Here is a 14,775-nt window from a genome sequence, read left to right as displayed (position 1 = left end):
AAAAGAAAGAAAATCAGAAAATGTCTTCTTTGGAAAACAAATAACTCTATACATAAAAATAAATTCCATATAGGGGCTCCTGGTGGCTCAGTGGGTTAAAGCCTCTGCCTTCGGCTCAGGTCATGATCCTAGGCTCCAGGGACCGAGCCCCACATCAGGCTCTCTGCTCAGTGGAGAGCCTGCTTCCCCCTCTCTCTCTCTGCCTGCCTTTCTGTCTACTTGTGATCTGTGTCTGTCAAACAAATAAGTAAAATCTTTAAAAATAAATAAATAAATTCCATATGAATCAATATAATAAGTGTAATAATAAATCATAAAAAGAACTATAAGAAAAATGGGCAACATTTTTAATAATTTTGGAGTGGAGAAATGTCTTTCTAAGCAAGGCACATATAATCATAAAGAAGAATGAGGTCAGGGGCTTCTGGGTGGCTCAGTGGGTTAAAGCCTCTGCCTTCAGCTCAGGTCGTGATCCCAGTGTCCTGGGATCGAGCCCCGCATTGGGCTCTCTGCTCAGTGGGGAGCCTGCTTCCTCCTCTCTCTCTGCCTGCCTCTCTGCCTACTTGTGATCTGTCAAATAAATAAATAAAATCTTAAAAAAAAAAAAGAAGAATGAGGTCTATCTTTATGAACCATGTTGAAATGGAAATAGCTATTCATCATTAAATAGTAACAGCAAGGTGCTGCTTATGTGCACATAATTTACTCCAGGACGCAGCTTGTGGAGGACTGTGACCAGTTAGTGAAAATTGGGAAGGCTTTCCTAAAAAAATGGGAGACTCAACAATCTCTTATACATGGAGGCTTCCAGACCTTTCCACAGGCTGTCATCAGCATGGCAGGGAGAGCAAAACTACAGAGTACGTAAATAGAAATGAATAAAAAATTCATCTCCAAAGAAAACAGAGATACAGTCCAGAATATGGAAATGGATTTTAAATGGCATTTTTATAAAACAAGCTAAAAATACCTGATGTTTATGGCCAAAGCAGAAATGAAATGAGTCCCTTTCTACAAAACACCATACATATACATACATATACATGCACACGCACACGATCTATAATCCGTACGTGGATATGCACATGTATCAATGTATCAGTGCAAAGTTCCAGAAACTGCTCATAATGTTAAATTCCAGAAAGTGGAATCAAGGTCTGCATAGGAGAGAATCAGTCAATTTTTCATTGCATACGTTTTTATACTGTTATAGGTTTGAGCTATTTTCTTAAGCTTTTTAAAAGGAAAAAGAATAAACTTTGAAAGTAATGAGCTTGATACAAAAGCTCCTGTGAGAAAAAGAAGATCTCAAACATATATTTCCCAGGGGCCAAGGAAAGAATATACAGAGCCACAGATAGATGCTTTCTGAGTACTGAATCTGGAATTGAACAATTTTCTTGCCTTCCCCATTCTCTGCTTTTGTGGTTGGTAATGTTCACTGTTGCTAAGAAACATTGCTATTTAGGAATTCATCTAGGATAGGATAATTACATTTGCTTTCTACTACAAATATCTACAAGGATGTCTGGAAAAATATTTGACTAATTGAGTTTAGGAATAGGAATCCAGTATTTGAAACATAAGTAAACAGCCTTTTTCTAATTGGTTGACATATGGAATTTAACTTTGTATTGAGTAATAGAAAATTTGCTTTCTAAAAACTTCTTTTTTTACTGTGGTAAAATATACATAACACAAAATTTATCATTTCTTACTGCTATTTTGCAAGACTACACTGACTTGCCTATTTCAGTCATAACAAGCTCTTTCACTTTGCACTTGCTGTTTTCTCTTATCTGAGTAACCTTTCCCTAATCTTTGCAGGGCTAGCTCCTTTCAGTCCTTCTGGTTTCACTTAAATGTCTCCAACTCTGATGACCTTATCCGAAATAAATGTCCCCCACTCTGTTATTTTTGTGATAACCCTTATCATAGCATTTATTACATCTTTCACTTATTTATGTATATATTTACTTTTTATTTTTATTTTTTCCTTTTCAAAACTGCAAAAATTAAAAAAAAAAAACTGCAAAAATTCCTGTATGTGGCAGACAGTTTTGTTCAAGATCGTTTCCATGTTCCTAGCACAGTATCTGATAATAATTTTCAGATGAAACTATAAATATCCAAATAATACATTCAAACACATCATGAATTCTTTCTGTTTTATTTTCTTTCTTTTTTTTTTTTAAAGATTTTATTTATTTATCAGAGAGAGAGAGGAAGAGAGCGAGCACAGGCAGACAGAATGGCAGGCAGAGGCAGAGGGAGAAGCAGGCTCCCCGCCGAGCAAGGAGCCCGATGCGGGACTCGATCCCAGGACGCCGGGATCATGACCTGAGCCGAAGGCAGCTGCTTAACCAACTGAGCCACCCAGGCGTCCCTTTTCTGTTTTATTTTCTCATTAGAGATGTTCTGCCTGGAGCTCAGTCTTCCAGCTCCAAACTGGGCAGGTTACTCCTGAGGTCCCAATCCTGGGACCTGGCTTCACCATCATTCTGAGCATCCTCCTTTCGTCCTCAGTCTTGGATCCCTTTGTTTCCTGGACTTTGGTTTACACTTGTGTTTGGTGATACACATCTTTCAGTAGCTTTCTGAGAAAAAGTATATGGGAGGGAACTTTCTTATACACGCATGTTTGAAAATGTCTTCTATCTCCACATGGGTGTAGAATCCTAGGGGAAAATGCTTTGTCCTCAGAATTTCTAAGGCATAGCTCCATTGTCTTCTATTTTTAATTTGCTTATTGAGATGTTTGATGCCATTTTTCTTCTTGATTCTTTATGTTATCTGGGTACCCCCTACTATCCCTTATATGCATATTTTTTGAGCCTCCTGTTTTCCCTTGATATTTTGAGAACCAACTGGAAAAGTGCCATAGAGCATATAATTTAGTAACATAGCAGAAATTAACAAAAAAATGAAATGAGAAAAAAAGATGCCATTTATAAATCCAACACAGAAGATAAACTACCCAGGAATAACTTAACAAGGACATGCAACTCACCCATTTTTTTTAATGGCTTCTTCTGCAGGAGAAGGAAAGGCCTTCTCCTGCAAAGTTACAATTTACCCCTTTTCCTTCTTCTACCTTATGATTTACTTAATTATACGAAAATTGTTAATCTATCTAGAACTTCTGTTAATGTAAGAAATCTGAAATGTAAGTCTCCTTTTAGAAGGGGATTATGTTTTATTTTAAAGAGAAACTCTGAATAAATCACTTAAGCTTCATTAGATAGCGTGTGTTAAATTCCTGCCCTTGGACTGACAAGAGAAGACAAAAGAGACAGAATAGTTGGAACATGGGGAACTAACCAAAGCAACTATCAGATTGAGGCAAGTTTTCAAATAAGACTAAATTTGAGAAGGGGTTTGGTTTTTTGGGTTTTTTTTGTTTTTGTTTTTGTTTTTTTTACTTTTTGTGGTTTTTTTTCCCCCCCAAATATTTTATTTATTTGTCAAAGAGAGAAAGAGAGCACAAGCAGGAGGAGCACCAGACAGTGGGAGAAGCAGACTCCCCGCTGAGCAAGAAGCCTGATGCAGGGCTCAGTCCCAGGACCCCAGGAGCGTGACCTGAGCAAAAGACAGATGCTTAACCTACTGAGCAACCCAGGCATCCCATAAATTTGAGTTTGATATCCTGTCTTTCCAATCACCAGATGTCACTCTGATGTTCCTTCCATTTATTGCAAAGAGTTAAGCACTCTCTTGTTGCCAAATTTTTACCCACCTAAAATGAAAAAAAAAATTGTCAAGAATCTTAGAACACCCTTTAAATAATTATGAGAAGATCAAAGGAATATCTGGTGTGTTATTCTGATTATTTGTAATCTATACTTGTTACGCATTTAAAATGTATGTGAACTCACAATAGTTTATAGTGTATAGTAGATCTTCATCAAATATTTGTTGAATAAATGTAAGAGTGTCTTCACATGACCTGCCGCTTAGCAAGAGAGAGGCAACAATTGCAACACAATGCGTTACTCTGTGTGTGTGTGTGTGTGTGTGTGTGTGTGTAAAGTCTCCCTATGCCAAAGAGACAAATCAGTATCAGTCCTGAGTGGTTAGCATTCATGTCACCAAGTTCATTACTGCCCAAATGTAAATAGGACATAAATAAGTGGTGGGTGATAGGTGGTAAGTGATGGTAGAGCACACACATAGTGCCAACAGCGGAGAAAAGGAGCCCCCAAGCTAGCCAGGAAGTGCTGTTTTCCAAGGAGGTGACTGCTGAGAGCAGAGGGAAGAGCAGGAATGAACCGCACTGAGGGGCGCCTGGGTGGCTCAGTCGGTTAAGCATGTACCTTTGACTCAGGTCATGAACCTGGAGTCCCGGGATCAAGCCCTGTGTCAGGCTCCCTGCCCCTCCCCCTACCCATGCACTCTCTCACTCAAACAAATAAAACCTTAAAAAAAAAAAAAAAGTTAGTTGCACTAAAGTGGTGATTGAGGGGAATGGGTAGAGTCGAGAAGGAATAGAAGCATAAGTACTCCAAGGGAACAGCATGCACAAGGCCAACGGTGAGAGAGAGACTGAGTAGGAAACAGACCTCAGAGATGTGGAGGCGGACGGAGTGGGTAAGGGGAAGTGAGCCTGGGTCTTCATGGCCAGTTTAAAGGTTTGGACTTCCGGGGTGCCTGGGTTGCCTGGGTGCCTGGATGCCTAGATGGTTGGACATCTGCCTTCAGGTCATGATCTCCTGGTCCTGGGATGGAGCCCCATGTCGGGCTCCCCACTTGGCAGGGAGTTTTTCTCCCTCTGCCTCTCACCCTGCTTGTGCTCTCTCTGTCTCTTGTGTGTGTCTCTCTCTCTCACATGAATAAATAAAATCTTTTAGAAAAATTGAGATTCAGACTTCATCCAGTGGCCAGTGGGGTGCTGTTGAAAGTTTCAGTATAGGTTTCAGAGGAGGCATGATCATATCTACGTGCTGAAGAGGTCACTTCTGATGACAGGACCAAAAAGGTAGGCCAAGGAGGAGGTTGGTGCTGTCATCTGGGCAACAGGTTTCAGAGTCCCCAGGAGGTGCTGAGCTTGGGTCTGCCTTGGTCAGAATGTTCCCAGGGAAGAAGGGAAGAAGAGACAGTAGAAGAACCACCCTACTCTGGCTTCCTCTCCTCACCAAGGCTGATCTGGCTGGAGAGGCCTGGGCACTAGCAGAGCAGGCTCAGGTCATGCATGCCAGATTCCAGCTCCTCCCTTTTTGCTATTGTGGGCTGGGCGGGGTCGGGCATGCCATAGTCTTCATGGAGTGATTGTCATTTTTCTGTATTTAGTGCAAGAGACCGTGCGAGCCCAGAGTGATCTGGTGTTGGAAACGGTGCATGACAAAGGCAACATGGAGCAGGTCATCTTTGAGATACAGAAAAGATTTGAAGCTGTAAGTGTGGATCCTAACCTCTTTCCTCAACTATATTTTTAGCTTTGTCACTAAGACCCAGAGGGACTCCTTTAAAGTCACGATTTTTTTTTTTCCAGCCACGAGCAGAAGCCAAATAGGTCCCTTGGTAATGGGCCAGGGTAGGGGCATTTCCATCTCTAAGATTCTCTGGCATGATGGGGACCCAAGAGGCCCTGCTCCAGAATGTTGCCATGCTTCTTCTGGAAAGCACCCAGCCAGGGACAAGCTTTGGTTCTGCTAGCACATCCTCTGGTTGGTTCCACGTTTCATTGTGCATTCTGAGTTGCAGTGCCTATAGCTCTTTTCTCACTCTCTTTCCCTAGAGACAAGCAGAGTTTATAGAAATGAGATCCGACCTGAAGCACCTTGAAGCTTTAGTGGCCCAGCAGAGTAAGGACTTCCAGCAGCTGTGTGAGCAGCTAGGCCAGCTAAATGTGGCCAGTGTCCTGGCAGAGCTGAAGAGATTGATTTCAGACCCTCGGGTAGCCGGGCATGTGAAAGACAGCACTTCCCAGACCTCACCACCTCTGGCCCAGAGCCTCCATTTCACCAGGCAGGGCAGGTACGCTTCTGAGGAGGCAGTTCTGTGGCCGGCGCAGGCCCCCGCTGCTGTACGGACTCGGAGTATGGGCTCCCTGCAGCCTGGAGAGTTTGGTGTCTGTGGTGAGAGAGCAGAAAGCGGTGCTCTCCAAGAGGAGGCTATGCGGCAGGCAGCTGGAACCAGCAGAAGCAACAGGCGAGTCAAGGACAGGGCTGTGCAGACCAACCGCAGGAACTGGACGGGTCCGAAAACCAGCTCTGAGAACCATGGCGCCGGCTCCCCAGGCCCCGAAGTTCTTGGTGGTAAGGACTGGGTTTCTCCGGGAGCCTCAAGGCTTCTACCCCTGGACTCAAACAAATTTGCAGCCAGCATTAAGAACACCTGCCCAAAATGTCAAGCTGCAGGTGTGTCTCCATGTGATCCTCGTGAACAGAGGCTGGTGACTGCACAGAAAAGCAGACCTGTGGAAAGAGGGAGGAAAGGCAGAAAGCAGGCGCCCAGGAAGTCCCAGAGAGGCAGGCTCCGAGCCAGGAAGCAAGAACAAGCCCCTAGCAAAACCTGTGCTGTCATTCCTAAATACCCTCAGCCGCCAGTTTCTGGCCCACAAAGCCCCCCGCTGGAGCAGCAGAAACCCCGTGCTCAACCCCTGCATCTGTGGGGCCCCAACAGCCCCACAAAGCCAGTCAGCGCTATTCTGGGAGGAAGAGTCATGCGCACTAAGGCAGTGAGGGCAGCGCAAGGAGACCTCTTAGAACTCAGTGGGCTTTCTTCCCAAGACAACAGCCTGCTTGCGACCAGTTCCCAGGGGGACCACCAGATGAGCTGGTTCAGCGACCTCAACCTCGGAAGTTCAGACCCCCCTGTGTGCAAGGAGCCAGGGAAGAGTATGCTCTACGATCTGGGTTTTGATAGCAGTGATGATGGCTTCTGACCCGCCCACAAAATTCTTCAGCTGGTAGTTGATGGGTGGCAGCTGGAAAGACACACGATCCCACACTGAGGCCCGCGAACAGCAGGAAGTCCCTGCCGGCAGCGCGCAGGCTCAGAGGCCCTGCTGGGGTCAGTGCAGGGTGGGTGCGGGGCTGGTGGAGCAGATCTGGGCTGCCGGGTTCCTGGTGCTGCCCGTGACAGGCGCGAGAGCTGCGTGCGTCCGTATTTATTGGAGGGAAGTGTGTGAGGACGGTGGTGCGGAGCTGGGCCAGCAGCCCGGTTGCAGGGAATCAGGAGAGCTAGCGAGTGGCAGCAGTGCTCCCACAGAACCGTTGTGTGTGGCAGCACGACTCCCCAACACAACATTTTTGGTCTTCACAGTATTTCCTGCATATAATCAATATTTTTCCAGGCCTCAGGTTTTGTTGTTGTTGTTGTTGTTGTTGTTATTTTTATCCAGTTTTACTGTCAGAGTGCTTGCATTTTTTGATCAGTGGATGTATTACTACAGAACACACTAAATCTGTCCTCTTGTGCACAGAGAAACAGAGACTGTTACGCTGCCAGTGGAAGAGAGGTGACCCGCACCCAACAAATGCCCAGAGGGGCGCTGTACACCAGCCACACAGTCCCAGTTTTCTTCTTGGCTGTTTTCCCCCATCCTGTTTTCAGCCATTCTTCAAGCAAATGAGAGCATCTAAGGGTCCAGCAATATTTCTGGAAAGCATTGGGCTTATATGAGACTTTGGCTTTCTTATACAGAGAGTTTTGAATTTTTGTTATACATATATATTTCTTTTGTAATACAAAATAAAACATATAAAACATGTAAAAGCATGGTTTTGGCGGGCATCTGGGTGGCTCCGTGGTTAAGCGTCAGACTCGGCGCAGGTTGTCCTCTCAGGTTCTGAGACTGAGCCCGGAATGTGGCTCTGCACTGAGCATGGAGCCTGCTCAAGCTCTCAGTCTCCCTCTGTGCCTCCCCCGACTCATGCTCTCTCTCAAAAACCCCACAAAAATCTAAAACACTTAAAAGCATATTTTTTTCATTAAGTTTATTGAAGGGATATCCCATCAACTTAATCAAATGGATAAGAGAGATACCATCTTTTTACCTGTAGGCTTTTCCCAAGATGATTTTGATAAATAACATCCTACTCAGACTGGTTTCTCTTCCTTTATTGTTTGAAAGTAAAAATCCTCACTGGATGGATTGGCTTCCAGAATCTGCTCATTTTCTTGTTTTAATACTCCTTAAATTCAGATTAATTAACATACAGTGTGTCATTAATTGCAGGGGTAGAGTTGAGTGACTCATCAGTTGCATAGAACACCCAGCGCTCATCACACCATGTCCCTCCTTAGTGCCCCTCACCCAGTCACCCCGTGCCCCAACCCTGTCCCCTCCAGCAACCCTGTTTGTTCCCTAGAGTTAAGAGTCTCTTATGGTTTGTCTCCAGCTCTGATTTTATTTTTCCTTTCCTTCCCCTATGTTCATCTGTTTCGTTTCTGAAATCCTACATATGAGTGAAAGGATATATTTGTCTTTCTCTGACTTACTGCGCTTAGTATAATACCCTCTAGTTCCGTGTCGTTGCCCATTTTTAAGGCAGTAGTAAATGACTCTAGGGCCTCTGAGTGGACCATTATAGAAAGCAATGGTTCTTGATTTATTTCTTATTTTGACATTCATTTTCAAGGGGGTGTGTCACACAAAAGTCTGAGTTTAATTTGCCTTCGACACCTTTGACAGGGATATCAGGCACCAGCCTAAGCTGCTCTTACTCTGGTTTCCAGACCGAGGACATCCTGTGGCCTGAAGCTGGGAGCTACAGGCAATGGCAGCAGCCCTTTCCAAGGCCAAAGGAGTAGCCTTGGACTCCCTCTCAGGCTGCCCAGCCTTTTCTCTCCCTGTGAGACTCACTGGATGTCTCTTTACCCTGCCCTCTGCCAGCCTCTACAGCCTTCCCTACTGGTTTCCTCTGTGCAAGGAAAGCATGGGAGGAAGGGGCCCAGCCCCGCCGTAGGTTCCTTCCAGCCCTTCTCAAACTTGACTACAGGTGGCTGCTGTGTGGTTAGCATAAGGCTTGTAGACCATAGGGGTTTGGATCTGGAAATCTTGCAGTTGAAAAGTTTAATCATTTTGGGGTGCCTGGGTGGCTCAGTTAGTTAAGCAGCTGCCTTCAGATTAGCAAGGAGCCTACTTCTCCCTCTCCCTCTTCCCCTCCCCCTGCTCGTGCTTTCTCTCTCTCTCTCGCAAATAAAATCTTTAAAAAATTAAAAAGAAAGAGAACAGTTTAATCGTTTTAATTCAAAGTTGAGAACCTGTTGAGAGAACGCCATTAATATTTATGACTGTGGCCTTCCCATTGAAGGGTCTGTCCAACTCTGAAATGCCAAAGGAGGACCCTCTGTTCTTTGATTCTGCTGTGAGTTACGAAATCCTGTATTTCTTCAGAAGTATTTCTTTTTGGAGTCAAAGATCAAGTGACTCAATGTTCTATGAGCTGGGTGTTTTTGTAGAAAGAGCAGTAAATTTATCTCCTAACAAGCCTGGGTTAATTAAAATTACACTGCCTGTCTCTGGTAATCATCAGGAAAGGATATTCTGTTTCTTATTTTATTCCTAAGACTTTTTTTTTTTTTTTAAACTGTGTTCCTGCCAGATTTGGTGAGCGTGACATAGCCCAGGCACATCCCCAAAGCACACAGCGTTTTTGGCTCTTTGGATGCTGAGAGAGATGTGGCTCCACGGTGGGGGGAGGGGGGATGTCGGGGGAAGTCTAGGGACCTAGAGCCCAGAGAGCCACCTAGGTCTGCCTCCCTTTGACAATGACCCCAGCCAACCACATCACCTAATTTTCTTGACATTCAAGTATCAATTTAAATGTCACCTACAGAGAGGTCTTTTGGTGACCTTTTCTGTAGAAGCTTGCCTTACTCACTGCCCATTGCCTTCCCTTGTAATTTTCTCGCACAGCCCCATCTCAAATGGTGTATTGATGTGCACACCTATGTTTTACCCGCCTTGCTGGGGGGGGGGGGGGGGCTATAAACCTCGGAAGCAATAACAGCGTCTGCCTCACCCCTGCGGTACCCCCAGCATCCGGGAGAGTGTCTGACACGAGCAGACACTTGACAAATACTGAGAGCAGAGATTTCTTGCTCACCATTTGAACAGTTCCCTGCAGCCCTGTCCCAAAGTCAGTTCTCCAGCATCCCCTTGCAACCTCCCTTTTTAGCATTTTGTCTGAGAAGTTCCAAAGGGCTCCTGATGAGGGGTCTCCCGCAGTATGGCCTCTTCTCTCCCCGGCCAGATGCCAGCAACCCTTCTCCACCCAGAGTGCCCAGAATGTAGCCTTTCTGTACTCAAAAAAAGATAGTTGCTTCCTACAAGGGTTGAGCAGTTTTGAAAATTTTTTCATGCCAGGCCTTAGGCCAAAACCTTTCATCAAATCAGTCATTTTCCAGCTGGCCGAGCACAGAGAGTCCTTCCCCACTAAGGCTAGGATTCATTGTCAAGTAGATTTCCTAAGTAAAACTTTGTCTACTCTATAAATATTTATCTGGAACATAAAATATTAACATTCTCCCACATACTCCAGGGAGAAAGCAGATTGCTAGAGCCTCAGACAGTCTTGCCATGAAAGCCTTTTCAGTAATTATCTGCAATCAGGCGCAGTGGCCTCTGTCGTCTGCATGCCTTCTTCACCGGTCGCTGCCATATTAAACGTCCTGGGGCCAGCTGGTGGAGATGGCACGCTGATACCCAGTGAGCCCCAACCTGGCCATTCAGGAAGAGGGAGCTTGGCCTGAATTAGGCCTCTTTTGCAAATCTCTTCCTCAATTTCTTTGACCACTAACAGCTCACAACCCCTCTAGTAGGAGGATGGTGTCGCTGCCCTACCAGCACATTCCTGGGTGCACAGGGGAAGGACACATGCCCCCAGGGTTTCTGTTCCCTTCTGCCGGGTCTCTGATCCCCTTGCGGTTTGCCCTGGGATAAGAAGTGGGGGTCCAAGGAGTCAGAACAGGTGGGCCAGGAGGTAGCTCTCCTAGTCCCCCAGTGAGAGGGAGCAGGAGGCAGGGGGAGGGGAGCCTGGAGACCCAGAGATGAGAAGGCAAGCCCCAGTGCCTGGCTGAGCCGGCTGGAGCCACACAGAAACAGAGGCTTACTAACCGGAAGTGCCCCCAGAGCTCACCTGGCAAGATTTCAGACTTTCGCCCCATGTGGCTAGATAGCCATGTCCAGGAATGTGGAGGACGTGGCAATAGGGACGAAGCTGAAGCCAGGGTCAGCATTTCCAGCCCATGGCCATCCCTAAATTCTCCTTTTGAAAGACCTGTTCCTCGGCTCCCAGGCCTTAGCTGCGGCTCTCTGCTCCTTGCTGACTGACCTTCACGCAACCATTGGCTCGTCTCTCCATTTTCCTACCCCTTCTTCCTCAGCCATCCTTGTCTGCCCCGCCCCCCCCCCCCCCACCAGCAGGTCCTAGGAGCTTCTAGGAGCCGACCAGCTCCCACCTTACAAAGTCTTACTAGTCTGCATATAGAGCCGCTTTCTAGTGGCTTGGGCAGGGACACTGGTGGGATGTAGCCAGGGGACCTGGAGACCTCTTACAGGGCTAGATGGGCCCCACTTCTCACGTGCCTTGTGCTGTGGCTTGAATTTGCAGTTTGTGACTAGCAGGTTCCAAACCTCCTATTTATTCTTGAGGTTGCCTTGTTTCTATTTTGAGTCCGCTAATCCAAATCACAGTTTGGTGTTTCCACGGAAACAATTCAGTGATTGTTTGGTTTGCCAAGATGAGCTGCGGGGGAGAGAACCAAATGACGTAAAACATTTTTAGTTTCTCAAATATGACTATCATTGTCTCCCCGAGAAGCCTTTGGTCCCAGCCCCCTGAAAACCTGAGGAAGTTTTATTAAAATAAATGTTCTAGACTCCTGTTCCCCTTCTAGCTAAGTCCTTGGAGCCCCACTCCCCCGAACACCCCCGCTGTACGTGCGTGAGCACATATCTGCCCAGTAAAGCAGATGACAAAGGGAGGAAGGTCTCCTTGGGGCACCTCAGGGAGTCAGGGATATGGAGACAGGAGTGCATGTCGCCAGGGAAATGGCCATATGGCTCCCCCTGTTAGTCTGGGACTGGAGAGCCAGAGGCTCAAGGCTCACCTGCTTTAACTGAATAGCTGTGTTTCTACAGTGAAGAAAATCTCCTCATTCAAGGATCCCAGGACGAATTACCCCTCTGGTAAATCTGAATTTTTACATAAAGGCTTAGCTAAAATAGCAATATGTCTGTCTGTCCCATGAGGGAGAGCTTGGTCCCTCCCCCATGCTGACCCTTGTTCTCAAGGACCATAGTCTCCTCTAATCCTTTCCTTTGTTTTTTTCAGTCTTCTGTGGTTAGGGCTAGCCCCACCCTCCCCCCGTTCCCAGCACCCACTCCCTGTGCAAAGACCCTGGGGGAGCAGGAATGGAATGCTGAGCAGCAGCTCCAAGAGACCTGGAGCTTCCAGTCCCTGGACCCCGAATCCTTAAGATCAAGGTCCTGTGAGTCCTCCCATTACAGGTCTGGCCTCCGCTCCAGCTTCTGGGGACTGTGAAAGTCAGTTCTGGGCAGTCAGCGGGTAGGGATAACCGTGGCTGGCTGGTGGAGATGAGGGCTTTAAGAAGCTGTGCATGTCCACGGCAGATCAATTAGAAAATATGGACAAGGGGGAAAAAAAGACAAACCCCCTCGTCCCTCCGTGACAATCTCCTGCACATGCTGTGCTCACACACATCTGTGCAAACTGGAGACCAAGTGCACTTTCAAAAAATAAATACGCTTGAAGTTTCAGAATAACTAGATTTACAGGAAGGTTGCAGTGACGGTTTGTATCCACCCTTCACCCAGCTTCCCCTTGTCTTACGTAACTGAGGCATGTTTTGTCAAAGCTGAGAAACATACATGAACTCTGGCCTTTGTTTAGACTTTGCTGGTTTTTCCATCATCTTCGTTCTGCTCCCGGATGCAATCCCGACTACCACGCAGAGAATCAGTGTGTCTCCTTAGTCTTCACTAGTCTGTGACGTGTTTGGAGTCTTTCCTTGTTCTTCATGACCTTGACAGTCTGGAGAGCCAGCCGGGCGTCCTGCAGGACATCCCAGCCTGGGTTTGTTGGCCGTTTAGCTTGTGATTAGACCGGGAACGTGGGCTTTGGGTAAGAAGCCAATGGAAGTGGAGGCTCCTTCTCCTTGCTCCCTATGGCCGGGGGTGGTGGTGGGGGTAGGGGTGGCATCCACATGACATCACTGGTGGTATCCCCTTTATCACTTGCTTGGGTGCCATCAGGCTTCTCCATAGAAATTTACGGATTTGGGGAGCCTGGGTGGCGCAGTTGGTTAAGTGTCTGCCTTCGGCTCAGGACCTGGGACCCAGCCCTGCACTGGGCTCCCTGCTGAGCGGGGAGCCTGTTTCTCCCGCTTCTGCTGCTCCCCCTGCTTGTGCAAGCTCCCGCTCTCTCTTTCTGCCACATAAATACAATCTTTAGGAAAAAAGAAATGTTTTTATTTTTCCCTTTGTTCCTAGGAAGTGAGTCACTGAGTGGAGTCCAGCGTCAAGCGGTGGTGAAGGGATGCGGTGGGATTAGGTGGATTCAGCGCCACCTTCTCCCAGAGAGACTGTCCACATCAGCACTTACAATTCGGAACGCACTGTCACGAGCCCTGGCTTTCTCGGGGATCAGGTAGACATCTCTCCGCGCACAGACCGCCCTACACCTGAGCAGGGCCTCCCAGGATGCTCTGGGCCTTTCTCCTCATTTGCTCCTGTCCTTCCTGCTAAGGGACAAGAAACTCCCCACCCGGCGGGGCCCCGCGGGGCGAGAGTGCTTACCGAGGGAGCCGCCCGCCCGCTGTGGGGACTGAGTATAGGGTGGCTGGGTTGGAGCCTCTGGTTAATCTTGTCCCTCTCTGCCCCAGGCAGGGCAGTGGGGGTGGCTGTCCCGAGGCTCTTCCCATGGGGAGGCCCATCCCATGCTGTGGCCACCCTGCTGGGAAGCGGGAGTGCAGTCTCTGCGGGAGAGTGGGAGTCACCAGACCTGGGTCCCTGGCTTTGCAGCCTGTCCTGTGCTTAGGTCTGTAGCCTAAAAGAAGGCATGGCAAGGAGGCCCCTTGGCCACGGGGCCTTCCTTCCCAGTTCTTTGGGTCTTACCAGTAGCCCCTGTGCCAGCCTCCTCACCCCATGCTGCCCATCTGAGCCCAGAAGGCAGGCGCTTCCCTGAGACTCTGCCTCCGGGAGGCATCAAAGCTTGCCTCCCTTCCTGATGATGCCCTGGTCCTTTCTTTCCAGGGGTATGGCTGGAGCCAGCCCCACTAGGCTTTTGCTGCCAGGCTTTTAGGCTTTCAGGCCTAGCTCCTTCTTTGTCCCTGGCCCTTCTGGCCCCAGTGTGGCTTCCACGGTCTCCAGGCCTGGAGTGGGACGCGTGAGGCCTCAGGCATGAAGGTGGATGGGCAGGACCTGTGCTTACCTCTTTCTCCCACTGCCCTGTGTTGGGGACTCGGGTGTCCGACACGGCGTGTGTGGTGGGGAGGCCTCGTGGGCATGTCCTGTCAGGTGGGGATCCGCCCCTCCAACACAACCATGAGGCCCCAGCAGTGGTCCTCAAGCTGAGCAGGGTTAGGGTTGGGGGTGCTGAGGGGACGTTGATCTGGACATAAGGAGGGTCTGGAGCCCAGGCAGAGAACAGATAGCCCGGCGTGCAAGGGGAGGAGGGCTGGGGGCCACGGTCTGTGTGGGCTGGGCTGGCCTGGGCTGCTCCCAGGGGGTACACAAAGCCCACCCTGGTTGTGGTCCCAGTACTTCTTCAGGGGCCCATGGAAAAGAACACCAGGAGACACAGCAGA

At 48.0% G+C, this 14,775-nt stretch overlaps 1 protein-coding gene across 4 annotated transcripts in view; it reads left to right on the top strand.

Moving 5' to 3' along the window:
* The window catches only part of IHO1 (interactor of HORMAD1 1), a 43,576-nt gene extending 35,871 nt beyond the window's left edge, over positions 1–7,705 (top strand). For all 4 annotated transcript variants that reach the window (XM_004760674.3, XM_004760670.3, XM_013060746.2 and 1 more), the window contains 2 exons: positions 5,287–5,390; positions 5,735–7,705. In XM_004760674.3, the coding sequence (XP_004760731.1) occupies positions 5,287–5,390; positions 5,735–6,883 (1,253 nt within the window). In that variant the 3' untranslated portion in view covers positions 6,884–7,705. The remainder of the gene's footprint in view (positions 1–5,286; positions 5,391–5,734) is intronic.
* Positions 7,706–14,775: the final 7,070 nt, after the last annotated feature.

The sequence above is a fragment of the Mustela putorius genome, unplaced genomic scaffold (genome assembly GCF_011764305.1).
Source record: "Mustela putorius furo isolate JIRA1106 unplaced genomic scaffold, ASM1176430v1.1 tig00000095_pilon_pilon_pilon, whole genome shotgun sequence".
Classification (NCBI taxonomy): Eukaryota; Metazoa; Chordata; class Mammalia; order Carnivora; family Mustelidae; genus Mustela; species Mustela putorius.
Note: the sequence above shows the minus strand (reverse complement) of the source record. Positions and strands in the feature narration are given on the sequence as shown.